Below are 15267 nucleotides of genomic sequence, written 5' to 3' on the forward strand. Positions count from 1 at the left end.
AGTAGGACCTGGGGCACCTCTGGCACATCTCAGAGCTGTGTAGAAAGAATGGAATCTCCTTCAGGAAGCTGTAACTGTGTAAATAAAATGCCTTCTGAAGCCAGATCAGCAGCTGGCACTGCCTTGCCAATTGTAAAAATAACTGGATGTTACCACAGCCCCTCTGTCCCTTCCTCTATCTCACTCTGGGCTCCAACTGCGAATATCAGCAAAAGCTGTCAATTTGCGATATTTTAACACTATAACAAATTGTGCTCCCAGCTGTGAAAATTAATCACATGTTCAGATACAAATGGCAGAGCTTTTCTGCATATATCCATCACACAGCCCTCACCATCTGCTGTGCACTGAGGCTATTTAGTGTCTGACTGCAGTGGAGTATTGTATGTGACACCCTGGATCTACAGTGGCATAACAATTAGCTCCCAACTCCTTACAGATAAGTATTGACTAATTTCGTCACATTCTCAGAAGTGCTTGCTTGCTATGGCTTCTTTGACCTGATGCCCCTAGCAATTTGCAGCCAGGCCATTGGTGTAGCCTCTGGAGATGCCTGTATTGACCTCAGTCCCTTGGACCCCAAAAGGAAACTTGAGCATCTCCATTTTGCTTGGTCAGGGCTAGGTTGACTTATTTTTCTGGGACCGGGTTGGGTTTTCATGAGTTTGTGCAACTGACATGGAGCTTTGACCTGCAAATGGCTCATGTTATGGAATCATGGGAGCACTACACTCTGCTTTCTGTTCAGGAATGTCATGTGGTGTTCCAGCATCTGTAAGCAAGGAGTTCCTTGACCAATAAGCCGAATGCAGAGGTCAGCACACTGGTGTAAAGCTGAAATTTGTACATTGACGAAAAGGGATACTGCATCCGTGCAAATCCTTCCAAATCAGGACTATAAACAAATAATTAAGATTAATTAACAGATTAATGTGGGCAGTGATCCACTTGCTGATTGCAGAAAATCAAGAGATTTTGGAAACTAGCCAAGCAAAGCTTTTAGGGAGTTAAGAGATGGGGTTAATTGCCCTTAATTGCTGGAAAACCTGGCCTTGGAAGAGACTATGTGACCATGTGGTGATTGTTGCCTAGCAGTGTTTTCTGCACTTGGTTTCTGCTTCATAGTGAGTCATTAGAAAGTAAACCCCCAAGGCTGTAAGGCAAGTCTTTCTCTCCCTTGTGGTTAAAGTACTAGAGAACCTGAGAAAAAGAAGTTTCCACAACTCAATAAACTGACGAACTTGTAAAACCTGAGAAACTGAACTTTGACCAGTTTCCAAAGAGTTGGAACAAACTTGATTACCTTCCGAACTAATGCTGGTTTGGAAAATCTCCCATTGGTCTATGGATGTCGGTAATCATTTCTTCGAGAAATCTAATGGATTAAGAAAATTCATCGATTTAATTCTTAGTTTCTCAGGCCATTGACAAATAGGGACATTTCTTTGCCCTTTGAAAAATATTGTCTCTGCAAAATCTTTGTTGTCTTTTGTGTTGTGTGAGTATGTCTGCTTGGGATTAAAAGGGCACACAATTCTCATTCTAGCCTGTGGTTTGTATGTTAAGTCACTTGTTTTTAAGAAATGAGTTTTGTTTTATAATAAACTGATTATTTTTAAGTTCATTACAGGAACCTGGTGAAAGCTGGATGGCAGTTCATCGGGACAACAATTGGCCATTTTGCCAATCTAATCCAAACATACATTGTCATGGGGTGACTTGTGGAGTAATGTGGTTTAGCCACAGTCACAGTGGTGTAGCATCTTAAATCGCAGCAAGTTCATCCATCACCTCTGTGTTTGATATACATTCATTCATGGTCTAGCAATTAAAGTAAAAAGAGTTTAGAGTTCTAACCATTGTTTCCAAATCCCTCCATCACTAAGTCTATTCCTATTTACATACACTCCCCAAATCCTACAACCATCCTTGCCCCCACCCCCACCTCCACCCCCATCCAATCCTGGCCTCTTGTGCTGCACGATTGCTCCATCAATGTCTTCAAAAATGTAAGTTAGAAATAAAAATATTGCCGGTGCTGGAATCCAACATAGACAGGCAGGAGGCTGGGAGGACAAAGCAAGCCAGGCAGCATCAAAAGGTGGAGAAGGGTGATACCTGAAATGTTAACTTCTCCATCTCCTGATACATAGAATCCCTCCAGTGTCGAAACAGGCCCTTCAGTCCAACAAGTCCACACCAACCCTCTGAAGAGTAACCCGCCCATTCCCCTACTTTTCACCCCTGACTAATGCACTTAACCTACACATCCCTGAACACTATGGGGCAATTTATCACTGCCAATTCAACTGGCCCACACATCTTTGTGACTGTGGGAGGAAACCAGAGCACCCGGACCAAATACATGCCGACATGGGGAGAATGTGCAAACTCCACACAGTCACCCCAGGCTGGAATCGAACCTGGGATCTCTGGCACTGTAAGGTATCAGTGCTAACCACTGAGCCACCATGCCACTCTGGTGCTGCCTGGCTTGCTGTGTTCTTCCAGCCTCCTGCCTGTCCACTTCAAAAATCTAAGCCTAACCTTTGAAATTCCATCCTTAAACCATTAAGCCTCTCCTCCTTTCAAGATGCCTGTTAAAACTTTGGTTTTTGACCAAGTGTTTAGTCACCCACCTTGGAGTCCCTTTACGGCATCCAATTTGTTTGAAAATGCTCCTGTAAAGTGGCTTCAGATGTTTGCTGCATTAAAGGCACGATAATAAATGCACCTTGTTGTTGAGATAGGAAGATTGTATGCTGTGGTTGAAATTTATCTGGGATCTCTCTTTTCTTTCCAGGACACAATGACTACATGTGCCCTGCCACAAACCAATGTACCATCGATAAAAACCGCAGGAAGAGCTGCCAAGCCTGCAGACTGCGTAAATGCTATGAAGTGGGCATGATGAAAGGTGGTATGTAATATTTGACTTCTGGTTCTCATGCTTTCTGTGTTTGCAGAAATATACTTTTTATTGACCGTTTCGACAGAAGATGCAATGCAGACAACTCTTCTTGCTCCTGTTAGAGTCGTAGAGTCTAACAGCATGGAAATAGACCCTTCGGTCCCACTCATCCATGCTAACCAATTAGTCTCGACCTATCTGCCAGCACATGGCTCATATCATTGATCAATTTGGGAATTGCTACTAATGTCAAGTGATCTAATACTCCGAACTGAGATAACCCACCCAGCTTATCAGGTATCACCAGATCACCTGATACCCAATTGATCTAACACCCCGACAGTGTGGAAGCAGGCCACTTGGCCCATCGGATCCATACCAATCCTTCAAAGAGCATCCCACCCAGACCCACCCTACCTTATCCCTATAGTCCTTCATTTCCCATGGCCAATCCACTTAGCCTCACATCCCTGGACACTATGTGGCAATTTAGCATGGCCAATCCACCTAACCTGTACATCTTTGGATTGTGGGAGAAAACCAGAGCACCCGGAGGAATCCCACGCAGACACGGGGAGAATGTGCAAACTCCACACAGACAGTCGCCTGAGGCTGGAATCGAACCTGGGTCCCTGGCACTGTGAGGCAGCAGTGCTAACCACTGAGCCAGCCAAAATGATAGAATCAGTACAGCATGACAGCAAGCCATTCAGCCCACACTGACCCTCCAAAAAGCATCCAACCCAGACCCATCTCCATAACCCTGCACTTCCCATGGCTAATCCATCGAGCCTGCACATCCCTGAACACTATGGGCAAATTAGCATGGCCAATCCACCTACCTGTGCATCTTTGAACTATGGGATGAAATCAAAGTACCCAGAGGAAACCCACATAAACACAGGGGGAACATGCAAACTCCACACAGACTATCACCTGAGGGTAGAATAAAACCTGGGTCCCTAGCACTGTGAGGCAGCAGTGTTAACCACTGTGCCACCTGTTAATTCAATATTATTGGGCGATCCAGTCTCTCTAGGTGATCCAAAGCTACCATCCTGAGTGTTCTAAATTCCAAGCGATCCAATACCCTGGATGATCGATGAGTTCTAGATGATCTGATACTCTTCGGTGATCCAACAGGTCCAGATAATCAATAGCACTTAGGCTTTTGGTGATCTCCAGGCAATGTAATCCACTTGGTTGCCTAATATTGCTCAGGTAATTTATTAGATTTGGGGGATCTATTACTCCTGGGCCATCAAATATTCCCAGTGATTTAATATTTCTCATGATCGAGTTGAATGAAATAAGTAATATCCCAGTTCAGCACATAGCCTAGGTGATTGGGTACACCAACCCATCTCATATCCCCGGGTCATCTGATGTATGCAGGTAATCCAATAGTTTCCAGGGATCAATTAATGCAGATAATCCAAAGCATTCAATTAGCCCAGGTGGTCCAGTGCCTCAGTATAATCCCAAATCCCCATGTAATCCAATACAAACATGTCTAAATGATGTAATCCATCATGGTGATATAATCCTGCTGATGTGGTTATCTAATGCTTTCATGTGATCCATACTTCCTGGCAATATGGTATATGCATCATCCAATGCTCCCGTGATCTAATAGGCTCAAGTGATGTCATAGAATTGATCCAATATCGACAGGTGCCCGGTGATACAATGCAATCAGTGCTTACACATCAAGGTGATTTAACAACCCCAGTAATCCAATATTCCAAGGTGATCTAATCCAATTCTGCAAGCCAATGCACCTAGGTAAACCTAGGTTCACCCCACAGGTGAACAAACACCCCTGTTATATGTAATACTTCGACCTGGTGTTATATATTTAGGAGAGATACTGTCTCCAAATATTTGAATATTCTAAGATCAGTGCATCTTTGTAATTCGGAATCATGAGATTAGCCATTGTAACCAGTTCTAATTCATGCAGGCTATCCACAATGCCTAGACTATTCAATATATTGAACTCTGATCATCCAATACTCTCATGTGACTGAAAACTTCAGGTGATCTGTCACTCATAACTGATCTAATTCTGCCGACATGATCTAATACAAAGGCATCAAATTCCTCCATGTAATCCAGTACTATCAAAGTGATCTATTCAATTTAGGAGATCTGACACACAAATTGTTTCTATGCACTTTATTGATCCAGGGTGTTGATTTTCCAAGAGGGCATAATGCTAGGTGACGTAACGTGCTGAGACAGTCTCATAGCCCAATTGAGGAGGGAAATTAACCACCTTGACAATTTGCAGATGAGAGTGAACCAGTAATGGATAATTGATGGTAGGTAAAAACAATGACTGCAGATGCTGGAAACCAGATTCTGGATTAGTGGTGCTGGAAGAGCACAGCAGTTCAGGCAGCATCCGAGGAGCAGCAAAATCGACGTTTCGGACAGAAGCCCTTCATCAGGAATAAAGGCAGAGAGCCTGAAGAGTGGAGAGATAAGCTAGAGGAGGGTGGGGGTGGGGAGAAAGTAGCATAGAGTACAATGGGTGAGTGGGGGAGGGGATGAAGGTGATAGGAGAGGGGCGGGGGGGAGGGTGGAGTGGATAGGTGGAAAAGAAGATAGGCAGGTAGGACAAGTCATGGGGACAGTGCTGAGCCAGAAGTTTGGAACTAGGGTGAGGTGGGGGAAGGGGAAATGAGGAAACTGTTGAAGTCCACATTTATGCCCTGGGGTTGAAGTGTTCCGAGGCGGAAGATGAGGCGTTCTTCCTCCAGGCGTCTGGTGGTGAGGGAAGCAAATGTGGCTGCGGTAGCGAGTTTGTTTCAGGACATGGTTGAAGAGCTTCAGGGCAGAGGAAATGACCTGGGAGTTGCAGTGGGAGAGGGGAGATTCTTGTAGAGAGAGGAGGAAAACTTCTTCAAGGCAGGCATCCTTGCAAGAGGATTTGCAGTTGGGTTAAAATCAACGAGGTAAAAACAATGACTGCAGATGCTGGAAACCAGATTCTGGATTAGTGGTGCTGGAAGTGCACAGCATGTCTGACAAAATTATGGAATGTTTCGAAAAGGTGACAACAATAATGAAATGGGGCACATCCATTAATGTTATTTCTCTGGGCTTCTGGAAACCATTCTATAAAGCTTATCATCTGAGACTGTTACCCAGAAGTTGAAGCTTATGAAATTGAAATGAATTCACCAGTCTGGTTAGGATTGGCTGAGAGGGCAGGAGAGACAAAGTCAGGGAAATGGGCAGACATTTTAATTGGCAGAATGCAACTAGCAGCATCCTGCAAACACCACTGTGAGTGTTGCACTATTTATTAATGACTTAGATAGTGTGTCAGAAAGTTTATTGGTAGCACATGCATGGGTGCTTTGTAAGCATTGTGGATAGAAGCACAGAATTGCAGAGAGGTATTGACAGATCATAGGAATGGATGGAAGGATTTCGATTGATGCAAATATGAGGTCAGCACTTTGCTGCTGACAAGAACAAAATGAGATGTTTTCTAAATGAAACAAGTCGAGAAACAGGGAAGTTCATAAGGGACTTGTGGGCTCAAGTACACAGCTCACCTACAGGAGCTTGTACAGGAGAAATCTGAGGCAACATTGGACTTTGTATCCAGAGGTGTGGAATACAAGGGAGTAGGAGTTATACTTCAGTTATGCAAATTCCTGGTTGGCCGATATGTCAAATACTCTGTGCAATTCTCAGCACTTCACCTTAGGATGAACCTATTTGTCTTAAAGGAAAGGCAGCATAGACTTACTGAAGTGGTATCTGGTAAATAAGATCATATTAAAGAACATAGAACAGTACAGCGCAGTACAGGCCCTTTGGCCTTCGATGTTGGACCAACCCAATCTGAAGCCCATCTAACCTACACTATTCCATTTTCATCCATATGTCTATCCAATGACCATTTAAATGCCCTTAAAGTTGGCAAGTCTACTACTGTTGCAGGCAGTTCACTCCACGCCTCTACTACTCTCTGAGTAAAGAAACTATCTCTGACATCTGTCCTATATCTATCACCCCTCCATTTAAAGCTATGTCCCCTTGTGCAAGCCATCACCATCCGAGGAAAAAGGCACTCACTGTCGACCCTACCTAACCCCCTGATTATCTTAAGTCACCTCTCAATCTTCTTCTCTCTAACGAAAACAGCCTCAAGTCCCTCAGCCTTTTCTCATAAGATCTTCCCTCCATACCAGGCAACATCCTAGTAAATCTCCTCTGAATCCTTTCCAAAGCTTCCACATCCTTCTTATAATGCAGTGACCAGAACTGTACGTAATATGCAAAGTGCGGCCACATCAGAGTTTTGTACAGCTGCTGCACAAACTTGTGGCTGTGAAACCCAATCCCTCTACCAATAAAAGCTAATGTACCGTATGCCTTTTTAATAACCCCATCAACCTGGGTGGCAACTTGTAGGGATGTATGTGTACGGACACTGAGATCTCTCTGCTCATCTACACTACCAAGAAGCGTACCATTAGTCCAGCACTCTTTATTCCTGTTGCTCCTTCCAAAGTGAATCACCTCACACTTTTCTGCATTAAACTCCAATTGCCACCTGTCAGCCCAGCTCCGCAGCTTATCTATGTCCCTCTGTAACCTGCAACATCCTTTTGCACTATCTACAGCTTTACCGACCTTAGTGTCATCCGCAAATTTACTAACCCATCCTTCATAATAATATTAAATTATGAAGACAGATTACATAAACTGAAATTGTGGGATTCACATGTTGGTTTGACCACATTTTGAAGCACATTCTATGACTATCAAATCATGGAATGCGCCTCAAACCCAGAAAGTCTGGATCAGAGGCAAAGATGCTACCCATTGTGCCACAAGACCTTTGTAAAGGCCTGAGTGTGTAAAGGCCTGAGTGTGTAAAGGCCTGAGTGTAAAGGCCTGTGTGTGTAAAGGCCTGAGTGTGTAAAGGCCTGAGCGTAAAGGCCTGTGTGTGTAAATGCCTGAGTGTGTAAAGGACTGTATGTAAAGGCTTGAGTGTGTAAAGGCTTGTGTGTAAAGGCCTGTTTGTGTAAAGGCCTGAGTGTAAAGGCCTGTGTATGTAAAGGCCTGGGTTTGTAAAGGCTTGAGTGTGTAAAGCCCTGTGTGTAAAGGCCTGTTTGTGTAAAGTCCTGTGTATGTAAAGGCCTGTGTATGTAAAGGCCTGAGATGCTGTGTGGAAAAGTTTGAAGAGACTGGTTTCAGGATTGATAGACTTAGGTTACATGGATAGAGTGGAGCAGTTGCATTCTTCACCATAAAAGAAGAGAGGTTTGAGAATAGTCTTTGGAAGTGATGTTTAAAATCATGAGTCAAAAGAGATTCATCCCAATGAATTAAGATTCAAAGAACACACCCATCATGATGAAAAATGTCTTATGCAGCCAATTATGATCTAGAATTTATACCCTGAAAGGGTGGCAGAGTAAGACATAATTGTGAGTTTCAAAATGAAATTAGATAAGCATTCAAAATTAAAATAACTTTGCAGGGCTACAAGGACAGGACTAAGGAATAGAACTAACTGAATGGCTTTTGCTAAGATCCAGAACTGACTCAATAGGGCAAATTACCTTCTTTGCTGCTCTAACCAGTCTAAGTTGATCCAATATCCTCAGTTGAACTATTACTATTGGTGACCCAATGCATTCAGTTGACTTGTCTAAAGGTAATATGATAGCCCCAAGTGATCCAACATCTAACAGTGATCTAATACAATTGGCCAATCAATACCCCTCGTGCTCTAATTCCTCCAGATAACGCTATGTTCGTAGATGACCCATGCAGACAGAAACAATGCAATTGCTCCAATCTAACCATGTAACCTAAATCCATCATTCCTCAAACCAGTCTCTTCTAACCTTTCCACAGAGCCTCCCAGGCCTTTACACACCGGCCTTTACACACTCAGGCCTTTACACATAGGCCTTAACACACGCAGGCCTTGACACTAGCAGGCCTTTACACACAGATGGTATAGTGATCATTGGAGATCCAATACACTGAAGCAAAAGTGAGGACCGCAGATGCTGGAGATTAGAGTCAAGAGTGTGATACTGGAAAAGCACAGCCCTTCATCCTGGTGAAGGGCTTTTGCCCAAAACGTTGATTTTCCTGCTCCTCAGATGCTGCCTAACCTGCTATGCTTTTCCAGCACCACACTCTGGATCTAATACACTGAGGTGATCCAATGACTTAATTTGATAAAATATTATCAGGTGATCACTCGAATCTTATCCAATCAGGACTAATGACTACATATGGACAACCTAATAGACACAATCAATCCAGTACCCTGAAGTAATCTAATAACTTCAGATAACATACTGCACTGAGAACTCTGGAACAGAACACCATTTAAATAGAGCCACTACTCATGGCATAAATAGGCTAGACCCAGCCTGGGACAGACATTCTAGGTCTGCGTTACAAAGGGCTCAGGTGATGAGTCCTAGCTGGACAAGCCGTTGTCTGTTACCAACAGAACTTATGCTCAATAAGCTCCAGAGGAAGATTAATTAGTGATTCCCCATGGACCTTAAAGGGGTTATAACACTCGCTCAGATAATCTGATGGAAATGAGTAATCTAATATAATCAAGTGATCTAATAGACCCAGGTGATCCAATAGCCCCCATGGCCAGTACTCCTGTATGAACTAATTCTTCTTCCTGATATATTCTTTTTTTGTGATTAATATCCTGGGTCTTCTAATAACCCCAGACAATACACACAGATCTATTAGCTACAGGAGACTGAGTACACTCAGATGGTAGAATACCCAACTTAGGAAATTGAATGCTCCCAAGTGATCCATTGTTCCCAAGTGATCCAGTTGATCCAATACACCTTAACATCTCCTCCGTCACTATGTTTATCCCATCCAATATTTTGCACACCTCCTCCTTCACAACGCCTGTAACATCCGTCTCAGGGGCAGGAGTTCAGGTTCTCAATCCAGCCGCAGTTTTGGCACTCATTCATTGAGCTGGGAAAGGCAAGTTCAAAAACAGCTCACAGTTAAATCTGTGTTGCGAGTCAGAGACGGGTTAAGGGGGAAAGTAAGAAATGAGTGAAAAGGGAAAGAATTGAGAGGCTAAAACAATGAAGTTACAGTGAATGATGAAATGGAAATGAGATGGCAAGAGATTGTCTGTTCGAACATTTATGCTGGAACAATTCACACCAAATGTCAAGCCAATTCAAACAGAAAGTGTGACTAGAGTGTTAGGAAAGAGACACATTTTCAGTGTGTAAAATCTTAAGACAGTCAACAATATTTGTTACTTTATCAGGCTCTCGACCCTCGATCAGTAGTTTAAGTGCCACTTAATATGTGACATATATGCTTTATACTGTGGTAGAATACTGAGGGGAGTGTTGACGCTAATGCCTTTTGGACAAATATTAAACTTATACCCTACCTGCCTCTTTAGTAAGGTGGATTGCCAAAGTCCTTTTCCCAGAGTAGAGCAGTCCAGAACCAGAGAGCATAGGTTTAGGGTGAGAGGGAAAGATTTAAAAGGGACCTAAGGGGCAACAGAGGATGGTGTGTTTATAGAATGAGCTGCCAGAGGAAGTGGTGGAGACTGGTACAATTAGAGCATTTAAAAGGCATCTGGATGGGTATATGGATAGGAAGGGTTTAGAGGGATATGGGCCAAGTGCTGGCAAATGGAACTAAAATAATTTAGCACATCTAGTTGGCATGGATGAGTTGAACCGAAGAGTCTATTTCCGTGCTGTATATCTCTGTGACTCTTAGTAGATATAAATAATCCATGATAGGCAGGGAATTTCATCTTGACTAATATTCCTCCCTCAACCAACATCAGAATCTGGAGAGTGTAACTATACAACACTCATGAGACACTGCATTGCAGTAGCAGTGTTGATGTTTCTGATCCAGACTGTGGAGCACAATTTGAACCCACAGCCTTCAGATTAAGAGCTAGTGGGGGCTACCCATTGAGCTATAAGCACTGTAAGGGCAAATGTCATGAAGTATGTTGTATAGTTAAATTCAACAAACCCTGTATTGTATGGGACTGGCATGGAAACATTACCATGAAATCCTTGCATAAATAACAAAGTCTCAACCACATTTTCAGAACAAAGACAATGCTGAATAAAGTGTTTGAAATGCACATTCGAATGTGCACAACATAAAGGCCGGATACTGATTGGAACATTCACAGGAAAAGAATGTGGCATAATAGAAGTTCACTGAAGCAGTATGGGCACACCTGTTGCAACCTGGAGTGTGGAGCGTTCAGCTAATTTTCGTTTTTCATGTTTCCTCCTCCTCTTGCTACAGGGTTGGGTAGATAAGGACTAATGCTTAAAAGTTGTGTTGTGTTCTGTAGTTAAAATTTAACCTCTCACATCGCTGATACAGCCAAGCCTTGTTATAACAAGCTGCACATATGATTAACCTAATTGTATTTCTCAAAGACATGGCTCCATTTACCTCAGGATCTGCCATTTGTCATTAAACCTTTTCAATTATAACAAAGAACAAAGCATTCTGAATTCCTCTTTGAAGACCACCATGAATTAGAGACATATTTTGGATCATTAACTCTACAGTAGTTGCTGTCAAAGTCGTTGCATGTTTAGCCAGAACAGGAAGCTTTCATGTTCAGGAATTCCAATTCCTTTCCCGGCCAGCTCTCCTTCTGTCCCCAGCCCAGACGAAATATCTTGTTCTCTGTGACCCCCTGCTTTAAGTAGCTTCACCCCAAATTCATCAGAACCCATTCAACTAAGATGATCAAAAGGTGACAGGCAGTTCTGGATTCAAAACTGTAGGTCAGTAACCGAGGCATGAATTGAAAGAAACTCACCCTTCGCAGTGATTTTGTTTTTTTGGCAGGTGAAATCTTTAGCTCCCCGTCCCAGCAATCTCATTCCCCACCACACCCTTAGCAATCTTCTTAGTCTAACACTGTACAGCTCTGGCTGCTCTCATTGTTCCACAAAGATTGGGTCCTTGCTTTGTCTTCAATTGTTTTCCTTGAACCTAAAGAATGACATTAAGTTCCCGTTTTGCCACAAAATATTCTGACCAAGACTGTCACGTGAAGTATGTGGAGCAGATGTTCCCCAGCCCTCTGCACTCTTCAAAGTGAGAAATATTGGAACGACTTCCTTTGATTTTTCACTTCAATACTGAAATTGTTTCATGAGCACACCCCCTCCCCACCAATCCTAATTCTGATCCTCGTCACAAAAGTTCATTCACGGGGGTATGGAATTTGCTGATGAGGCCAACATTTATTGTCCACTCCTGAACAGGCCCGGATGAGGTGAACGATTCTGAACTGCTGCAGTTTACATGGCGCAGGTACACGGTTCTATTAGTGAGGGAGTTCCCGATTTTTCACCAGGGCAGCCATGAAGGGACAGCACGACAGTTCCAAGTCGGGATGGTGTGCGACCTGGAAGGGTGTTTGCAGGTGTTATTCCCGTGCGTCTGTTTCTCTTGCCCCCTCTACCCCAAAATGGGGTGGAGGTCAGTTACTTGGAGCGTGTTGCTGGAGAAGCCTGATGAAGCGCCACAAGATATTCTGAACAAGATCCATCACGTGACTGATGTGCCATCGCAGTGGATATTTCTTTGAATCAGGACTCAAAATGCACAGGGTCCTTTGCCTTGTCATCCCCAAAGCAACAGGAAAAAATGGAGTCATGGGGGCTGATGGGAGGACTGACCCCTTGGGGGGAAAGGACCAAATTGGGGAGGAGTTGCTCCATCCAACTGTGCCTAAGGACCTATCAGCAGCAAAGGTGGGGAGAGAAGCAACCTGTGGTTGGAGGAGCAGTGACCAATTGGAAGACAAATTGAGGGGGGATAGGGAGGAGGCTGAAAAAGGAGTGCCCAGACATTCAGGCTACAAGTGGGGTGGGGGCATGCACAAGGGGTAGCGGGAGGGAGAGGCTGTGAAAGGACTATGGGAAGGCGACCAAAAACAGAAATTGCTGGAGAAACTCAGCAGGTCTGGCAGCATCTGCGGAGAGAGAGCAAAGTTAATGTTTCGGGTCCAGTGACACTTCTTCAGAACTGACAGTAACTCGGAAAATGTTGGCATATATGTTGAAGACAGGGACTTGAGGGTGGGTTTGGGGTTTAGAAGGATAGCGTGGATAGGTGGAGACTGAGCCCAAAGGAAGAGAAAGAATGTTAGGCAGACAGAGGGATGGATAATGGTAAAATGGAGAAAGAAAAGCAGGTCATGGGACCCATCTGTAGGTGAGAATGAGTTGTTTGTGCTGAAAACAACCCATGTTATGACAAGGTATGGGGAAAAGACATAGAGTTAGGTGTTCAGGTAAAAGGAGACTAAATTGTGAGATAGGTGAGAGGTATAAGATGGAGTCTGTAAAGGAGACAAAACAGCTTTAAACCTGTCAACAGAAATATTCAACTCACCAGGAGCCAGGAAAACTTAAAATTACTGAGGTAGTGAACTATCTGACAATTGAATGTGAAGTTTAAGTTGCTGAAGTACAGGAGCTACCATATGGAGGAAAAATGGAATGGATGTTTTTGTAACAAACACTTTTTAATTGTTAAATTTAAATCTGAGATTGATATCTGAAACGCCATATAAAGGTAATAACCGTCTAATTAAACTGCATCATCTTCGTGTATATATGATAGAAATGTGTCAGTCATGGTTTCACCAGTTAACAGAAGCTGTGTTTAGGGCAATGGCTTTTTGTTTGTAGAGTGTTTGTAGAAGACGTTTGACAGTATTAGGCAAGAACTTTCAAAAGCTGTTTGGGGGCAGATGTTCGCAGGTAAAGGGACGGCTGGAAAATGGGAAGCCTTCAGAAATGAGATAACGGGAGTCCAGAGAAAGTATATTCCTGTTAGGGTGAAAGGGAAGGCTGGTAGGTATAGGGAATGCTGGATGACTAGAGAAATTGTTGTTTTGGTTAAGAAAGAGAAGGAAGCATATGTCAGGTATAGACAGGATAGATCGAGAGACTCCTTAGAAGAGTATAAAGGCAGTAGGAGTATACTTAAGCGGGAAATCAGGAGGGCAAAAAGGGGACACGAGATTGCTTTGGCAAATAGAGTTATGGAAAATCCAAAGGGTTTTTATAAATACATTAAGCTCAAAAGGGTAACTGGGGAGAGAAAAGGGCCCCTCAAAGATCAGCAAAGCAGCTTATGTGTGGAGCTGCAGGAGATGGGGGAGATACGAAACAAGTATTTTGCATCAGTATTTACTGTGGAAAAGGATATGGAAGATATAGAATGTGGGGAAATAGGTGATGACATCTTGAAAAATGTCCATATTACAGAGGAGGAACTGCTGGATGTCTTGAAACTGGTAAAGGTGAATAAATTCCCAGGTGTACCCGAGAACTCTGTGGGAAGCTAGGTAAGTGATTGCTGGCCCCCTTGCTGAGATATTTGTATTATCGAAAGTCACAGATGAGGTGCTGGAAGACTGGAGGTTAGCTAATGTGGTACCACTATTTAAGAAAGGTGGTAAGGAAACACCAGGGAATTATAGAATGGTAAGCCTGATGTCAGTAATGGGCAAGTTGTTGGAGGGAATCCTGAGGGACAGGATTTTCATGTATTTGGAAAGGCAAGGACTGATTAAGGATAGTCAACATGGCTTTGTGCATGGCAAATCATGTCTAATGAACTTCACTGAGTTTTTTGAAGAAGTAACAGAGAGGATTGATGAGGGCAGAGCAGTAGATGTGATCTATATGGATCTCAGTAAGGCATTGGACAAGATTCCCCATGGGAGACTGATTAGCAAGGTCAGATCTCATGGAATACAGGGAGAACTAGCCATTTGGATACAGAACTGGCTCAAAGGTAGAAGACAGAGGGTGGTGGTAGTTTTTCAGACTGGAGGCCTGTGACCAGTGGAGTGCCACAAGGATCGGTGCTTGGTCCTCGACTTCTTGTCATTTATATAAATGATTTGGAGGTCAGCATAAGAGGTATAGTTAGTAAGTTTGCAGATGACACCAAAATTGGAGGTGTCGTGGTCAGCGAAGAAGGTCTCCTCAGATTACGACAGGATCTTGATCAGGTGAGCCAATGGGCTGTGGAGTGGCAGATGGAATTTAATTTAGATAAATGCCAGGTGCTGCCTTTTAGAAAAGCAAATCTTAGCAGGACTTATACATTTAATGGTAAGGTCAGAGGGAGTGTTGCTGAACAAAGAGACCTTGGAGTGCAGGTTCATAGCTCCTTGAAAGTAGAGCCGCAGGTAGATAGGATAGTGAAGAAGGCATTTGGTATGTTTTCTTTTATTGGTCAGTGCATTCAGTACAGGATTTGGGAGGTCATGTTGTGGCCATACA

General features: G+C 43.4%; 1 protein-coding gene across 1 annotated transcript in view; it reads left to right on the top strand.

Annotated features, from left to right (window-relative positions):
• The window catches only part of esr1 (estrogen receptor 1), a 294445-nt gene that overhangs the window by 114606 nt on the left and 164572 nt on the right, over nt 1-15267 (top strand). Inside the window, exon 3 of the mRNA XM_043696506.2 lies at nt 2804-2920. Within this exon, the coding sequence (XP_043552441.1) occupies nt 2804-2920 (117 nt within the window). The remainder of the gene's footprint in view (nt 1-2803; nt 2921-15267) is intronic.

This window comes from Chiloscyllium plagiosum, unplaced genomic scaffold (genome assembly GCF_037043375.1).
Source record: "Chiloscyllium plagiosum isolate Xiang-an unplaced genomic scaffold, Cpla_swu_hap1 HiC_scaffold_10, whole genome shotgun sequence".
Taxonomy (NCBI): Eukaryota; Metazoa; Chordata; class Chondrichthyes; order Orectolobiformes; family Hemiscylliidae; genus Chiloscyllium; species Chiloscyllium plagiosum.